Source organism: Corvus cornix, chromosome 2 (genome assembly GCF_000738735.6).
Source record: "Corvus cornix cornix isolate S_Up_H32 chromosome 2, ASM73873v5, whole genome shotgun sequence".
Lineage (NCBI taxonomy): Eukaryota > Metazoa > Chordata > Aves > Passeriformes > Corvidae > Corvus > Corvus cornix.
The window spans coordinates 107,109,545-107,125,964 of record NC_046333.1 but is presented as its reverse complement, the minus strand read 5'-3'; the positions used below and the strand labels follow the sequence as shown (position 1 = coordinate 107,125,964).

Genomic DNA, 16,420 nt, shown 5'->3' with positions numbered 1-16,420 from the left:
CCCACAAGCAGTCTAGCTTAAATAGCTTAATGAGAAAAAAACCTTTTATATCAGAAGAGAGGGCACTTTTTTCCAACAAGCCAATGCTGAGGACCTGCTTTCAGCTTGCTGTGACCCTCTCTCTTTTTCCATTGGTGACATAAGGCTCTGCTTTAAATTCTGAGCACAGGATGATTTCTATGCAGAGCAACTTAGGAAGAAGTTCTGTGCTGACTTATGATTATCTGTGTGACTAAAGTCTTCCTTTCTTTGCCAAGGTAATAAGCCCTTCCCCTAATCTTTTGTGCAGCAGAGTAAATATTAGATGTAATACAGCAGATCTGGTGGCAGTTTTAGCAGAAAGGTGCTGGTGTCATATCATGTAGGATTGTACATATAAATGGCACCTTTTGAAAAACCCACGGATCTGCAGGGTTTAAAAATACCGTGTAGCACCAGTGACATCTGCAGGAACATGCTGGTTGGAACAGCGAGAGGAAAAAAAAAGCCAAAATGAGGCTTCTGTGAGAAACTGCTGTAAGAAAAGCCAGGAGATGTACTCACAGTGCCTGACTCCTTGGCGTATTTAAGATAAAAATTTTGGGCAGAGTTGTTTAGCAAGAAGAGAAAGTAAATGAACAAGTATACACACAAGTGAAAATCAGAGCACTGTGCCAACACTTAAAAGGCAAGAAAGTTTGCTCCAGCTTGACATACAGTAGCCAGATCCTGAAAAAAAAGAGAGGAAAAGTCTTGAGGACAATTCCTAGTGATTACCAGTGATATAAGAAGCAGTCTGCCTTTTCCACCTCCCCTTTTGCATGGTAAAACACTGAACTTCGCCTTCATCTTCTCTCATTACATGATGCTGTTCCACTTTTGCCACACAAGAATCCAGCCACTCCGCTTTATACCAGTTTACCCTATTTACACTAGGAAAGTTGTTTCTAATGCACATCATTAACACTGCTGCTAAAACATTGTATTTAAAATAAATGCATGCAGGTAGAAAACAAAGGAAAATTTGGTTTTTCTGCTCAGGATTCATTTGTAGTGTTTCTTGGCTTAAAATTTTTTTTATACTTAGTAGAACAGCTGTACAAATATGACCGGGGAACTGTTGGGCAAGGCACAGAGAAATATGTGCCACAGCAGATCTATAGACACTGCAAGAGTGTGGTTGAACATGAGCTACCTGATGCAAAATGGGAAACCTGGTAATACAAGAGTACAAGAAATGTGGTGACTCTGAAAGGAAAAAAAATGCATCACTGAAGGATATTAAGTGACAGGAAGATTGATATAATGATAAAGTATTAGGATAGCACTGGTAAAAAAAAAAGTAAAGAGTGGGATCTGGAATTTTTTGGGGGGAAGAAAGCAAGAGATGCTTTGCCGGCAGAACTGAGAATCTTTCTGAGAGATGAGTGATATCACAGACTATGCTGCTTTGGATGACTTCAGTTCCCCCAGTATGGCTGGGGCAGAACATGACAGAACATGAGGTGACAAGCTGTGTCCAAGCCAAATCTCAGAAGTCCAATTAAAGCCTCAAAAAAATGCAGAAGACAGAGCTCAGAGCAGCCTACAGGCCCTCATGTATCTCAGGAGAGGACCACCCCAGTATAACAATGCTCCTAGGCCCAGGCTGATGTCAGGACTGGAGGTCCAGGGGAGGTCAAGTCATGGCATTTAAGTCCTACTGGGTGCCCACAAGGCCCTCACACAAACAGCAGTAAGACTTAATTGGTCTTGACTAAGGTTTCTCAGCAACAGGTCCCGCATCAGTTCTTTTTTTTTGAGCCCAAGGACAATTTTTTATGAAGGACTAAGCTGTTGTTTGGTAGTGAAACTAAAAAGCCACCTCTCCAAGGTCCAGACAAATTCCTCCTAAAAAGCATGGCACTTTCTTTTATTCAACTTTAGATTTTGGTCTTAGATGGACATCTGAATTTTGGTTTGTTTTATGGTTCCACAAGTCCAAGGGAGAAGTGAAATCTGCATCTGACAGTAGTATCAGATTTTCCCTCTAACCATCAGCCTTACTGATGCCTTTCATCAGCATGGATCCCAGGCCATGGTTTGCAGGACCTGCACTGACCATGGGTTCAGAGCAGGTATGGGAAGAATTTCATGCCATCAGCATGAAAGCATTATTTAGGTCAGTAATGCAGGTTACTTGTGCAACTTCCACAAGGACTCACAGTCTACAAGTCTCCTTGGTCTAAACCCTCCCCCGACTGTTCCAAGGGTTTCCACAGCCTGGCTGAAAGGTAAGGGGTACAGTGTACAGAGATCTTGTGAGACCCCAGCTGCAGTTCAGCATCCAGCTCTGGGGTCCCCCACATAAGAAGGGTATTGACCTGTTGAAGCAGGTCCAGAGGAGGGATACAAAGTTGATCAGAGGACTGGAACACCTTTCCTATGAAGACAGGCTGAGGGAGTTGGAGCTGTTCAGCCTGGAGAAGGTTGTTCAGCTCCAGGGAAACAGCCTTCCAGTACCTAAAGGAGGGCTACAAGAGAGCTGGAGAGGGACTTTTTATAAGGGCAGGTAGTGACAGAACACGGGGCAATGGCTTTAAACTGAAAGAGGGCAGGTTTAGATTAGATATTAAGAAGAAATTCAAGGATGATGAGGCACTGACACAGGTTTCCCAGAGAAGCTGTGGATGCCCAGTCCCTGGAAGTGTTCAAGGCCAGGTTGAATGGGGCTTTGAGCAATCCAGTCAAAGGTTTGTACCTGTCCCTGCCCAGGTACAAGTGATCTTAAAGGTCCCTTCCAATCCAAACCATAGCATCAATGCTGTGATTCTGTGCCTTTCTCTGCTGGAAATAATTTCTACATCAGAAGAATAAAGAGACTAACCTAGCCCCTCACCTAAACAAATCCATTTTGCTTTCCCACCAGTTTCTTTCTGACTCCTCTATCCTACTAACAATAGGTAAGGAAAAGAGAGGGAGATAAGACCAAATAGATTCACAAATTATTTCCCAGTACAGTTGCAAAGGCTGACAAAAATAAGCCAGAGGTATTACTGAAATGTCTGCTCACACCTCTAAAAGCAAGTTTGCACCAAGAAGCCCTGTCCAGTCAGTGTTTATTCTGATCACTCCTAACATGTCAAGTCAGCCCAAATGGAGGCAGCATTAAATGTTTCACTGCTCCTCAGAGCACCTAAGCCTGTCCTCCATATCTTGTATCAACTAACCTCAACTCGCTTTTCCTTGGCTTTGCACAGGGCACTGCTGCAGAATTCACAAGGCCTCAGTCAGCTTATAAATAAGCCTCTGTTGATACCAGCACTCAGCTCTTCTGGCCTGCACCAAAGAGTTGCGGCAGAGACCAGGGTGGTATGAGAAGAAAGCAAAAGATGTGAACGACAAAGAGGAAGAACAGAAAAAAATGTAACACGTCATAGATATAAGATTATGTGTCCTTGTCTACACATGGCAAGAGCTAAATTTCAAAGATATCTTTGATAAGCTAACTAGAATGAAATCTTTAACTCTGTATTGCTGACACAGTCAAAAGTATGTCTTATAAACTTTAAGGAGGATTTTCTCTGAAAGCTGACACAGACGGATCTGTTTGCACATGTTCAACACTACTGACTCTACAAGTGGCATTTTAAAAGAATGACAAAAACTTTGCAGATGAAAGACTGGTACATGCTGCACTTAAAGAAAATAGGTGGGTGTAGTGGCTCTTGTGTTTTGTGTTCTGGCATGCTTTGGAGATACATATATATATAGATATAGATATAGATATAGATATAGATATAGATATATATACTGACTTTTGGCAGTAATTACAAGCCCAACTCTCTGGCCAAAATCTTATAACAGATGCAAAACATGGGTCTTCAAAGTAGTTTCTATTGAATATCAGAGTTTTCATCACATATTTGAGAGACAATACTTCTTACATTGCTGAATACATGTGTAATTTGTATAAGTAGAAGAGTATAAATTATCATATAGTATAGCAAAATATGTAACTGTGATTAATGCTAATGCAGCCTAGAAGAATATTCAGAAGACTGTTAGGTAAAATATACTAATATACTGTATGAATATACAACAAAATAAAATGGACACCAAATACTTCTCACATTTCTTTAGTTTTCATTCTTCCATTTATTTCCCAGCCTTATACTTACTGACTATATGATGAAAAGAAATTATTTACACTTTAAAGTTACACCTGTTTATTTAGTAAGGAAGTTAGTACCTGGTAATTCCAGAGCCATGCAACTAAATAGCCCTTAACAGTATGGATAGTGTGTATTGAAAGAAGATCACCTCCAAGCTGTCTCAGCTCTCACCACACATACGACAGGCAGACATCAAGGTCAGCCGTTTTTCTGGCTCATGCAGAAGAACAAACACAGCCTTATACAGTGCGTAAGGAATATACCCATTAATCACAACCTCCAACTAAGAGCTTGCAACAGAAACAGAATGGGATTTTCCCCCTCAAGGAGTGAGAACAAATACTACTCTTCCCTGTGATCTCTCAAAACTACATCTGAAGAAGTCTGGTTTCTTGCAGAATAGTTGGGCATCCACAGCAGTGCTTTACACACCTGAATTCTCTACTGCTGTATCTGAGCAAATATAGCTAGTGATGGCCTTCTGCAGAGACCACATACATCCAAGTTTTTGAAAGTAGTCCCTATTTGCTTCTGTGGTCCAAAAACCTTTAGTGAAAGGAAGTAATCCTGCTATGTGCCTGACAACAAAGTCATAACTTCACTGGATGTTTCATATAGGCAAAAATCAGGTTCTGAATGCAGTGAAAATTGTTCAAAAGAAACAGAACAGAGAAGATTGCAAATTTAGAATACAATTGACCCTATGGGCAATACACAATTTATTGTATTTTTAACTAATGTCACCTGTGAACAAAAATATAAGCTGTACTGCAGTTGAAGAGAGCATCTTCAGCAATTAGAATTAAGATAATATGGGTAGACTACTAGGCAAAGTCAGACAGAGGCAATAGCCTTTAACTGGCCAATTAAATAGCTGGGAAAAGTACACAAAACTTGGGCATGCACATTTGTCTGCAGGAAGACATTTCATGAAAGTTTTATTTAGACTTTCCAACTAGTTTAATCTCCTGAAACAGTCTAATTTCAAACAGTGGCTACTTACATCCCTCATCCAGCTCCTCTTGGACCTGCTTTTTTTTTCCTTCTAAAAAGAACCTGATCTCAATGTTGCAAACTTTTTGGGACATAGTATTTTCAGAAAAGCCATTCGAAATTTAACATGACAGAGAGGATAAAGAAATGGGTTCAAAGAGGAATTGATCCACAAAAGCCAAAAAGTTGCTTCATACAGGGAGCTATGGATGCACTTTCCTTGGCAGGCCCCACGGATAATCATTAATAAAGAGTATGGGGCCCAGCAAATGGCAAACACACATACAATTATGGCAAGGGTCTTCATTCTCTTCTTGTCCTGCTGCAGTTTTGATCTGGTCTTTGCACAGAAGGAAACAGGACAGTCATTTTCTGGGGTTATAGAATAGTCTCTGGATGGAGATGAGCAGTCAGTTACCAAAGACTCTTTCTTTGGTCTCATGGAGGAAGAAACACTGTCCTCTGCTTCTGACAAACGAGATGAAGCCCCTGGCCTCGGCAAGCCACAAAACCTCCAGGATAAGCTGCTCCTCCTTGGAGGCTCACAGTCCTGCACGCTGCCACGCCGCTGGCGCCTCTGGATGTTGTGGAAGATGTGCATGTTGAAGTAGGTCACCAAGAGCAGCGGCACAAAGAACTCCAGGGTGGATGCACACAGCAGGAAGTACCAGTTGTCAAAGAACTCGGCGTAGCACTGATCCGCCGCTACCACGCTGTGTCCGGCCACGTGCTCCCAAAGCAGGATGGCTGGGCAGTAGAGCAGGAAGGCAAAGACCCAGATGGCCACCATCTTGATGGCAGGGCTGGATGTTATTCCCTGCTGGGCTCTGTAGGATACCTGCGAGGGAAATAAACATAAACAGTTCATGTTGGGGTCCCTCCCCCGCCGTGTAGCCCTGGGAGAGGGGCCCTGAGGGCACAGACACGGGGTTTCCCTGCCCCTGCTCAGCCTCGTTCCCATGGGTTGGTTTGTGTTCCCTGCGCGGGCAGAAGGACCCTTGGGCCGGGGACTGGAACAGTTCCTCGGCAGAGCCCCGGCCATGCGGCTGGAGAAATAAACATCTCTGAAACATCTAGCAAGAGTCTGTCCATATATAGATTTCTTTCCCACGGGCCTCATTGTCTGATACATCGTGTTACAGAATCCCCACTGTAATAAGTTCAGACTTGTAGAGACTAATTTTGGAAGTAAGAATAGTAACAGGGGAGGAACTCAAGAGATGCTTGGTGATACAGAGCTGTAGCTGTGCTGATCAGCTGAAGCTCACCCAAGTCTGTTTATTTCATTGATGCTGACAGAGCATAGGGTTATCTCTCTTACAGGTTAATATCACTGTATGAGGGTCCAGGTCCAGGGGACGAAACATGATCATCCATCTGTACCTAGTAATTTGGTATGCCCTGTTTGAGACACCTATTGTCTGAACTAGCAGAGGAATTAGCACTTTATAGTTGTTTGGAGCATGACTCCCACTCACTGACAACAGCACTGCTTTTTACAGCATTTTACAAACAAATAATGGTATGCACCATGGTGCTCAACAGAAAATGAGGCACATAGATTTAACCTATGAGAAAATTATTTACTGGACACTTCATGAGGATGAAGGAATAGATACCACTTCTGCACCACAGCCCTTAGCTGATGAAACTAAAAAATCACCCATTTCCTTCCTTCTCCACCCACTCCAGGGCCAGTACCTATTTTCCACTATATGTTGCAGAACAGATAGTTATATTGTGGTTCACATCCTGCTCCATCCCTTTCACAGGATGAATGTGTAATTCTGAGAGCTTAGACATACAATTGATAGCAAAAGTTTGACTTAATGTCACTAGAACTATCATACAAATGCCCATAGGTATTAATTGCATTTGTATAGAAGCTCTGAATTTTGCACTTTGGAAATTCTGAGTCTTTGTCTCTCCAGCGTGAGGTTTCTTACACAACAAAAGTTTTGGTGGTTGATTTCCCAGATGTTTTCTTTAATTAAAATAAAGTAAAATAATAAAATTTAGTAAAAATGTAAATCTAGTAATTTAAATTAGTTATCATTAACAAAAATAAGACTGAAATTCTATCACATGATCATACATCACAAAAGAACCGGAACCTTTAGTTCTCTGTGACATTCCCTGCCACTTGAGCTAACAATGTGGCTGGTGAGAAATGCTGGCCTCCACCCCTAGCAGGGCCCAAGACATAAAGCACACACCAGGTATGTAGGATTCTCCACAGAAAGCAGACAGAATGTGTCTGAAGTTTGAGGTTCTTCTCCAGACACCAAGAGGATTTTATTGCTGCATATCTATAGGCAGTGACTGCAGTCTGTCCCTTGTTCCACTCTCTGTCCTGTTTGCTCTTGCTCCCAGTCTTATCCAGAATCATTTGTGACCACATCTCAGGTCTAGACACCCTCCCTGGTGTCCTTTATTTCACTGCCCTAGCTTTACTGTCTTTTCCTTTCATACCTGATTTTAGGTCCAAACCCAAATCAAATACTCTGAATTTCCTCTTTCCCTGCTCCTTTTTTACCAGTCTGCTGCCTTACCCTTTTTACCCCCTAGCCTGCTTTTCCTCAGGCAGTAACACAACAGCAACTTGCAGCAGAAATGGTGAGAAAGGTCCTGGTTGACCAGCTCTGCACTGAAGCATGCTCAATGGAATATTCACCCCATCTAGCTGCAAATATCTAATAATCTCCACACGCCAGTATATTTTTGAGAGGTATTATCTTGACTAAATTTGGGCTTATGCTCATCAGCATGGCAAAGGTTGGTGAATATAATCCTCCAAGGAAAAAAATCAGAGAAGCTATAAACAGAGTACTTACAGCTTTAGTAACTGACAGGAAACGGTCGTAGCTGATAAGAACAATATTAAACACTGACGCTGTGCAGTGGAGATGGTCCATAACCAGCCAGAGCTTGCAGATGCCTCTTCCCAAGTGCCATTTCCCTGTCAGGCTGTAAGGGATGTAGAGGGGCATGCAGAACACACCTGTGGAAAGCAACCACAACGACACCATGTGGTTCATAGGGGATTGCAAACTCCTGGAAGCAGAGAGACACACTATGCTGGTACTTGGGTAAAAAAATCAACAAATCTATTAAGGTGAATGTGTAATTTACACACAGAAATCCTCAAATCCTCATGAAATCTGATGGTGACTTTCTATGTCTTCGATCTTAGTGTGATTTATGCTGATTGTTGGGAATAAGCTCAAAGCAAATCAGCAAAGAGGGATTTACTGAAGAAGAAAACTTAAGTCTAACCAACTTAGACTCTCTAAAGGTATATAATAGTACTGCAGCATATATGCACTGTGGTTGCATTCTGACATGTAACCTCATCATTGTATTTCCTCTGTTCTTTTATCTGTGTTTTAATTTTCCCCCAAACACATCTAAAGGTGCTGCCAATAGCAGTTATTACTGTAAGACTGGTTAGCATTTGTAAGCTAAAGACAATATATTGGGCTGTCTGTGTGGTGTTTGGAAATTTCTTTTACCAGAGATAGAGCAGACACAGCAGAAGTATGAATCTCCCATTTTCAAGGAATGTTTAATTTCATGCTTGTTCTCCACCTGAGAATAACTCCAGAACTACTTTTTGGTTTGTTAAATTTGTGTTTTGTCCAAAAGACTTTCCACTGAAGTACTTCATTAAGAAAAAATCATGTTTGTGTTTTATTTTTAAGCCAGCAACTTCTTCATTTTAACACTAATATTCTTTCAAAAGTGTGGTGCAATAGCTCATGCTACATTCCTGAAAATGCTGATCTACCAGAGACAAATAGAAAATTCTATGCAGCTTCAAGATCCATTTTAAACTCTCCAGATTATTCTTTTCTTGACTGTCTTGGGGTGACGTTATGATGTGTATCCCATATCGCTGCCTATGCCCAGAAATTCATTTTTGTGCCTTTCTATGCCTCTAAACTGAGCCTGAGAGGAGGAAGAAAAAATTGAGCAAAATTTTCTCAAAGCAGTTTGCAGCTCGTTCAAGGTCATATAAAGATAGCAGGTTTTTTTCCCCCCAGCTGCGGCAGGGGAGCGAGGAAGCACCCGGCTTGCTGTTTTTCCAGTCAGCTTTTGGCCAGTTTGTTTTCCAGTTTTCTTGTTCTCCGGAGAGAGACTGAGAGTTGGACTTTGCTTTTCCTTCTCTGGAATTCCAGATTTTCTCCCTTTTCTACTGGACTGCTTTCAACCTCAGAGCACATCGGAAGGACTTTCCACCGGGCACAGAGGGCCTGGCCCTGGGCCAAGCCCCAGCTCCGAGGAGACCAAAGGGAGGACTCTAACGCTTGCCCAGGTTTTTCCTCCACAGTGAAAGATTTTACCATTTAACCTTATTTTCCTTTCCCGGGTGTTTGTTAAATAAATAGTTTTATCTTCACTTTCCTTCGAGGAAAATTTTTTTTTTTTTTTTCCCGAACCTGGTGGGGGAGGAGTGGTTGTGCCTTCTCTCAGAGGATATATTTCTAAATTTGGCCGAACCGGTACATTGACATATCCACCAAGATCTTAGAAGTTACTAAACATATCCAGGGTGATGTGGTCCACTGACAATAAAACCTGGGCAGTGAGCTGACAGACTGTTCTCAACAGGGAAACGCTCACAGGGCTTTCAGTACTGATGGCTTGTTTTAACATATACCTCAAATACAAGCAGCATCACTTTGGTACTAAATACACATTTCTCATAGTTGCTGATGACAGCTCCTGTTCTCATGAACTTCAATGGGATCAATGTTTGGCACCATGTCAAAAAGTAATGACTGCTTTTAGCTATACATATAGAGGCAAACTCCAGGTTTTAAGCACTTACATTTGAAGCTATTCTTATTTTTACTAATTAGTGGATGCAAAAACATGAGTCACATCCCTGGAAAGGTTCCAGGCTTTTAATAAATTTTAAGAAAAACAACCCCACAACAATTTCAGAAAATGAAGTATTTGCTGATCAATATCAGAAGCAAAATCTTAGATTTGCACAGTCTGTATAGGCTGATGGCAATCTGATGGCGATCATTTCCTCTTGGCTGATTTAAGAATGCATGAGGCACCAGCCACAAAGAACTGATGTGGAAGGTAGATATTTAACTCTCTTGACTAAACTATGAGATACGAGGAGAAACAGACCTTTGCAGAAGAACTGAGCAATGAAACAGCAGATCCAGCAAATTGTCTGCCTTGGCAGGAAAGCAAAGGCTTCATCATATGCATCGTTTGGTTTCTGCCCCATAGGACAAGCCCCAGAATAAGGCAATACATATTATAAATGGCATAAATGAAGGAAAACCTTAAAGGCTAAGCTAATACACTTTACACAGCATTGACAAAGGAGCAGCATTTGGTGGGATGGTATTGTCAGAAGTGCAGTCAGTCTGTGGCCGCGATTTCCTTTCTCACAATTCAGTGAATACCGGTCTCTGTGGCCATCCTGAAGAGAAAGCCTTTGTGTGCAGCAGTACCTCCTTGCCAGCCTCAGGCCAAGATGTTTGCTGGCACATCTGCCATGGGACCATGGTTTTGTCAGGTTTTCTCTGCTGCAGGGACTGTTTCCCTGGCTCCAGCCATGGAGGAGTACTGCACTAGGCATTCACACCACCACTGCCTCACTTGGCATCACCAGCCAGGACTGGATCCATGGCAGCTCCAGCAACCAACTCTCCCAAAGTTCTGTAGTGGCACTATGGGAAGAGGGGACCAATAAGGAATGTAGACAAGAGATGCCAGCAGGGTGTTACTGGTATTGAACAACCCATTGGATCAATAGCCTCTGTTAAGCTGAAGCCAATAAAAAGACCGGGTGATAAAGTGTCTTGCTGTAGTGTAATACATTCATAAACCGTTAGTACTATGTAGAGAAGTAATTCATTTACCTGGATGTATCACACATAGCTGTCAAATATAAGGATGTTCTGAAGTGTGTGATGAACACTCTTACAGGAGAGGGAAAGGTAAATCATAAACTGTAGCAAACAACCTCTTCAATTAGTATTCACACATAACAGTTTCTCCTTTTTCTTGAAGCAACATTAAAAGTATTTTTATGAGAAAGGATGCATTTCTCATTATAACATATTTTGAGACATACTGGGCTATTAAAATACTTCATGCAGCTTCCACCATTCCTGATCCTACCCCCAGACACAGCTGCAAAATAGTTCTCTCAGAAGAAAACACACAGAAAACAAACACCATTGCTGCTCCTAAGACTCCTACAACACAATTAGCACGAGGCTCCACACCTGTGACTTACCCACTGCAAAGTCAGAAACAGCAAGATTCAGAAAGAAATAGTTACTCCGATGCCTGAGGTTTCTGTCCATAATGAAAGCAAGGATCACCAGGATGTTCCCAAGGATGGTCACCAGCGACAGCAACACCATGAGGAAAGCCAGCAGCACCAGCACGCCCAGTGAGAACTCGGAGCTCGGCGACTGGCTGGGCCACGTCTCGTTACGCGTTGCAGCCGCGTGCAGAGCTTCGGCCGTGCTGTTGTGCATGGTGGGTATCCAGGTCAGGTCAGTCTGGGAAGGAAGTTGTATCTGGCAAAGTTATCCAAAAGGTTGGGACAAGTCTATTAACAGGCTGGGCTGAATACTGGCACATAAAAAAAGAAGATTCACAGTATCGAAAAAATGGAACACAAGACTCCAAGACCTGGACTCGCTAAGATTTCTTGATCTGAATGCACCTGTTGGCCTAAAGAAAGACACTTCATAAGCAGTGTCTTTCCTGGACACAGATCCTTATCTACTGATGTCAAAAAAGCTTCTCAGAAAATAAGTTTCTTCACAGTCAAGCAGTTTGCATATTAGCAATGTGTAAGTGGTTTTACATACATAATTGTGCTGAAGCTAAAACCATATCTCATTTTCACCTCCACAGTGGTGAACGGGATTAATATTATTACAATTCTATTTCTCTTATAGTAAAATGTAGACACGTTTGCACTTGCTGCTGTAACACTTTTTAAATTTTACAGTTAATAACAGAGAGATATTTCTTAGTGTTGCTGGTTACAGAGCATTTATAATGCAGTTACATGCAGCAGAAGCATAACCAATACCTCTTCAGCTCATCCTAATCAGAAGCTCTGGGAAGAACAAACCAAATATTTGGATTTTGGGGGTCTTTATAGTGTGGCCCATCTAATCCTGGACCTCCCAAGTAATCCTAGATAAGATTTTACTCCATGAAGTGCCAAGCCTTTAGCCCTTCGCAGGTGTGAAAAAAAGATAACCCTTCCTCACCACAATTCCATTTATTTTGGTAGGTGTGCACAGAATTTGGCAGGCCATGGCTGTGGCTGACACTCACCGACTCTGTAGCACCATGGCACACGGTGTGACCAGCATTTCAAACTGCAGCCATAATGCCAGGTGCTTGGGAAGATGTAGGGCAAGAAACAGGGAAAGAGAGGGTAGGAAAGATGTGGGGAGGAAAGATGTAGTACTCTGCTGAGGAACAAAGGGAATATGTTGTAAAGAGTCATTAAAGCAAAAGGTGTTGGGTGACAGAAACAGACCTCAGGAATGGCAAAACGTGGCAAGGAGACACAGCTGCCTTAGCTGTGTGTGCACGGCTGCAGCCTGGGAAGCACAGAGGAGGCACTGGAGCTTCCTGGGCAGTCACCAAGCCACACTTGACATGGGTGGCCTTGTGGTGAGAGCATGTTGCAGAGCTCAGGGTGAGGGAGGTGATGAAGTCTTCTTTAAGCAGCTCAAGGAAGCGTCTGGACCACAGGATCTGCTTCTCGTGCAGGACTTTAGAGTTCATGGCATCTGCTGGAAGGGCAACACAGCAGGTCCAAGCAGTGAACAGGATTCCTGGAGGCTGCCAGGGGGAACCTGCAGATACAAGTCCTGCGTGGGCCAATGGCGGTGACGCATAGCTGGGTCAGCTGCTCAGTGGTAAAAAAGGGGCTGTTTAGGGATGCTATCAGTGCAGACTTGGCTGTAGTGATGATGAGGTAGTGGAACTCAAGATCCTAAAGGGGATGAGGAAGGACAGTAGCAGTGCAGACCATGGGCTTCAGGTGAGCAGACTTCCATTTAGGAAAGTGGTAGTGGGATCCCATAGGAGGCAGATCCAAAAGACAAGGAGCTCAAGGAAGCTGAAGGCCTGCCTCTAAGGACAGCAACCTCCATGCACAAGAATGGTCCATCCGAGTTCTCAAGGAAGCAAGCAGATGTATCATGACCCTGGGGACTACAGTGTAACATGGCAGCATGAAGGAGTTTGAAGGAGGGACAGGATACGAAGGAGATATTTAGAAATGTTTCCTGGCCACGTAAGAATGATGTTACGAAAACAAAAGCTCACCTAGAGCTGATGCTTGTAAAGGACATCAAGGACAACATGAAGAACTTCAGCCACCCCATTAACAGCAAAATGGTGAAAAATAAAAATATAGGTGCTTTGCTGGATGGGAGCAGTTATCCAGTGACAGCAGGTGCAGATAAGGCTGAGGTACCCAGTGCTTCCTTAGCTTCATTCCTCACTAACTAGGTCTCCCTTTCCTTCACGCTTAGTGAACGAGTTCAAGGATGAGACCTGCCACGAGCAGGTGAGAATAAAGCGGGATTACTTGAGAGGACTTGACCATAAAAGTCCATGGAACCCATTGGGCTATCAAGAGAACCAGCTACCACCTTTGCAAGGCCACTTTCTCTCCTCTTAGAATGGTTGTGGAGATGAAGGGAGATTCCCAACTGAAGAAAGGCAAATGTTGCAACGATCTTCAAATGCTGCCACAAGGACAAAATGCCAGATCGTCTTTAATCCTTGGGAAAATAATGGAGTGAGTCCTCTTGGAAGGTATTTCTGAGGACCTGGGGGAGGAGAAGATGACTGGGAACAGTCAGCATGGACTTACCATGCCTGAGCAAGTTGGTTGTCTTCTTCAATAAAATTACTAGATTAGTGGAAAAGGGAATATAGTCATTTGCTTTTAAAATTAGGGAATAAATCTAATGTTGAAGTTTTAATCATAGTCCTGTGTGGCACTGAGGGGGAAATCTATGTGGTACCTCCTTTGGAAAATAAATGACATGGACATTAGGAGAATCATTAAAGTTCAATATTTGTTCCAGAAATAAACAAACGAAAGATAACAAAATTTCTTCCAACATGTATTTTTTATTTGTTGAGAGCTTTTTTTTTAATCTGAGAGTCAAAGTAGAAAAAACTGGTGTGGCTTGAGTTGAAGCTCACAAAGTCATACTGTCACCATGTATTTATGAGGCCTATTGAACATCTGCAAAGACAGAAGAAAATTCAAGGACATGAATTGGTGAAATGGATGAGTGACTGGATAGAGAGACCTGGGTGAGAAAACCCTTTGGCAAGAAACATCCATTTGAGTCAGGGCATAAGAACAAAAGCTGAATAGATATTTTACCATAAGCCTGAAAACTGTCTGATTTGTGATTTACAAGGGAGAATATTTATGATGCCACCCTGACCAAGACAGTTTTAAAGCTGTGGGCACAGTAACCCAGTGCTTGACTTACCCTGGGAGCACTAAGCAAAGTTTTCAACAATTAGAAAAATACAACAAATTTTTCTAATACACAGGAGTGGTGTGAGAAAACAGTTTGAACACTGTGTGTGTAAAACAAACTCTAAAAAACACTGATCTCTAGTAGCTTCACCATGGTATATTGTTTCAAATTCGCTGCAGATTGTGCTGCCTGGCAAATTCCCTGACAAACTAGTTTTCCAGCACTGCAAAAAGTGGACTCAGTTTATCTAGTCAATTATTTCCAAAATAAACAACACATCTTTAAGCACAAAATGCAAACTAAATTTTTATACTACAAGCATAGGGATAGAAAAGCAGACGACTCAAATACATTTCTATCTCGGGCCTACCTTCACTTTCTCTATTTAACAGATGCTTAGTACAGCTATTCTATAAATGTTTTAACTCTGTGTGTTTAGATTTTTTAAGCATCACGGGAAAAAAACCTCACAAAGTCTCTGCCAGCACCACAGCTCATGACAGCAATAACAACTGTGCTGAATCAATGACCTCCTCCTGAAGCTGCATCTCTCTTACCAATCAGGCTCACAATCCGTAACACTAACCATGTGAGGCAAGGAAGCATAGCGAGAATGAACAGTGGAAGATAATCTTCCAGTGTGAAAACTGACCCATAGCCTGAAGAGAAAGAAGCTGACTCATAAACTGAGAAGCTGAAGAGGAGTCTTCAGTTCCAGACCTCTGAACAGAAAGACATTCTAGCTCTTCAAAGCCATCAAATTTTGTGCTATAATTAAGCTGCTTCCATGCATTTGAATTGTGTTTGCAACACAAGTGTTATGGCAACACTTCTACAACCAATTTCAAATTAGATCAAAACTATTTAATTAACTGCTGCTCTTCATTGTTCTGTGCATCAGATTTCTCTTTCCTTATTTTATACATTTTCATATTTATAAACAAAGAGGAATAAAATCACAAAAAAGGAGAGAAAAAAATGTAGCCAGTGACTCTCACTTACCCATCCATGAAAGCCTTCTGGGTGAGTTGCAATACTCAATACATGGTAAGAAAGTTTGGCACATGGGATGGGGTGCAATCAAGCTCCACTGCTTTCTCCAACACATCTACTCACTCCTTTCAGCACTGGGTATTCAACTGCTTTGTTTGTTAAGAGCTGCTTAAGACATCTCTGTGTCAGCTTCCAGACCTCTGAAAACCCCATTCTCAAGCAGTGAATATGGCCCTTGCTCCCCAGTAGAAAAAATCCATTTTGATACTTGTTCTGAGGAAGAGAAAATCTGTATAATGTCACAGCAACAGGACACAAAGAACTGATCTAGTATAAAAATCACTCTGTCAAATCAAATTTGTTCCAGACATTTTGATAGAATATCTTTGCACTTGCAAAGCTTTACACTGGAGAGGCTATTGTCTATTCTTGCACAGCCAGTCAAAATCATAAATCCAGTATGAAGTTAGCATTGCTTGCTCTGCTAATTCAACAGGAATGTGATCATGTGCCCAAGCCTGGCCTATCTTTTAGGCAATCACATAGTGCACAGATCTGGCACTAAATGTCATTTAAGCGTGACCAAAGAGGCAGCCACTGTCAGGTGAAAAAACAGTATGGGTGAAAAGACTAACAACCATTTATGTCTGTGACTATTTGGATAACCAATCTCAAAATTCTCTTACCAAGGAAAATTTGATTCTCTGAAAATCATTCAGAATTACCAACTTGCACATACTGTGTCCTGCAACACCTGGTAGGAACTACATTAAAATTTGAAAA

At 42.1% G+C, this 16,420-nt stretch overlaps 1 protein-coding gene across 1 annotated transcript; it reads right to left on the bottom strand.

The window, feature by feature from the left end:
• Positions 1-4,844: 4,844 nt before the first annotated feature.
• Positions 4,845-11,698, bottom strand: LOC104687366 (histamine H3 receptor-like). The gene is made up of 3 exons (XM_010396442.4): positions 11,395-11,698; positions 7,961-8,127; positions 4,845-5,964 (listed from the first exon to the last, which is right to left on the bottom strand). Exons 1-3 carry the CDS (start codon positions 11,639-11,641, stop codon positions 5,179-5,181), a joined length of 1,200 nt encoding a protein of 399 aa, XP_010394744.2. The 5' UTR covers positions 11,642-11,698; the 3' UTR covers positions 4,845-5,178.
• Between the last annotated feature and the right edge of the window lie 4,722 nt (positions 11,699-16,420).

Excerpts from the sequence above, each read along its gene's own strand:
- LOC104687366 (XM_010396442.4), bottom strand. The coding sequence starts at position 11,641 with ATGCACAACAGCACGGCCGAAGCTCTGCACGCGGCTGCAACGCGTAAC. Across the intron at positions 8,128-11,394 it reads TGTTTCTGACTTTGCAGTGG|GTGTGTTCTGCATGCCCCTC; the intron begins GTAAGTCACAGG and ends TGCTTTCCACAG. Across the intron at positions 5,965-7,960 it reads TCCTGTCAGTTACTAAAGCT|GTATCCTACAGAGCCCAGCA; the intron begins GTAAGTACTCTG and ends TTTCCCTCGCAG.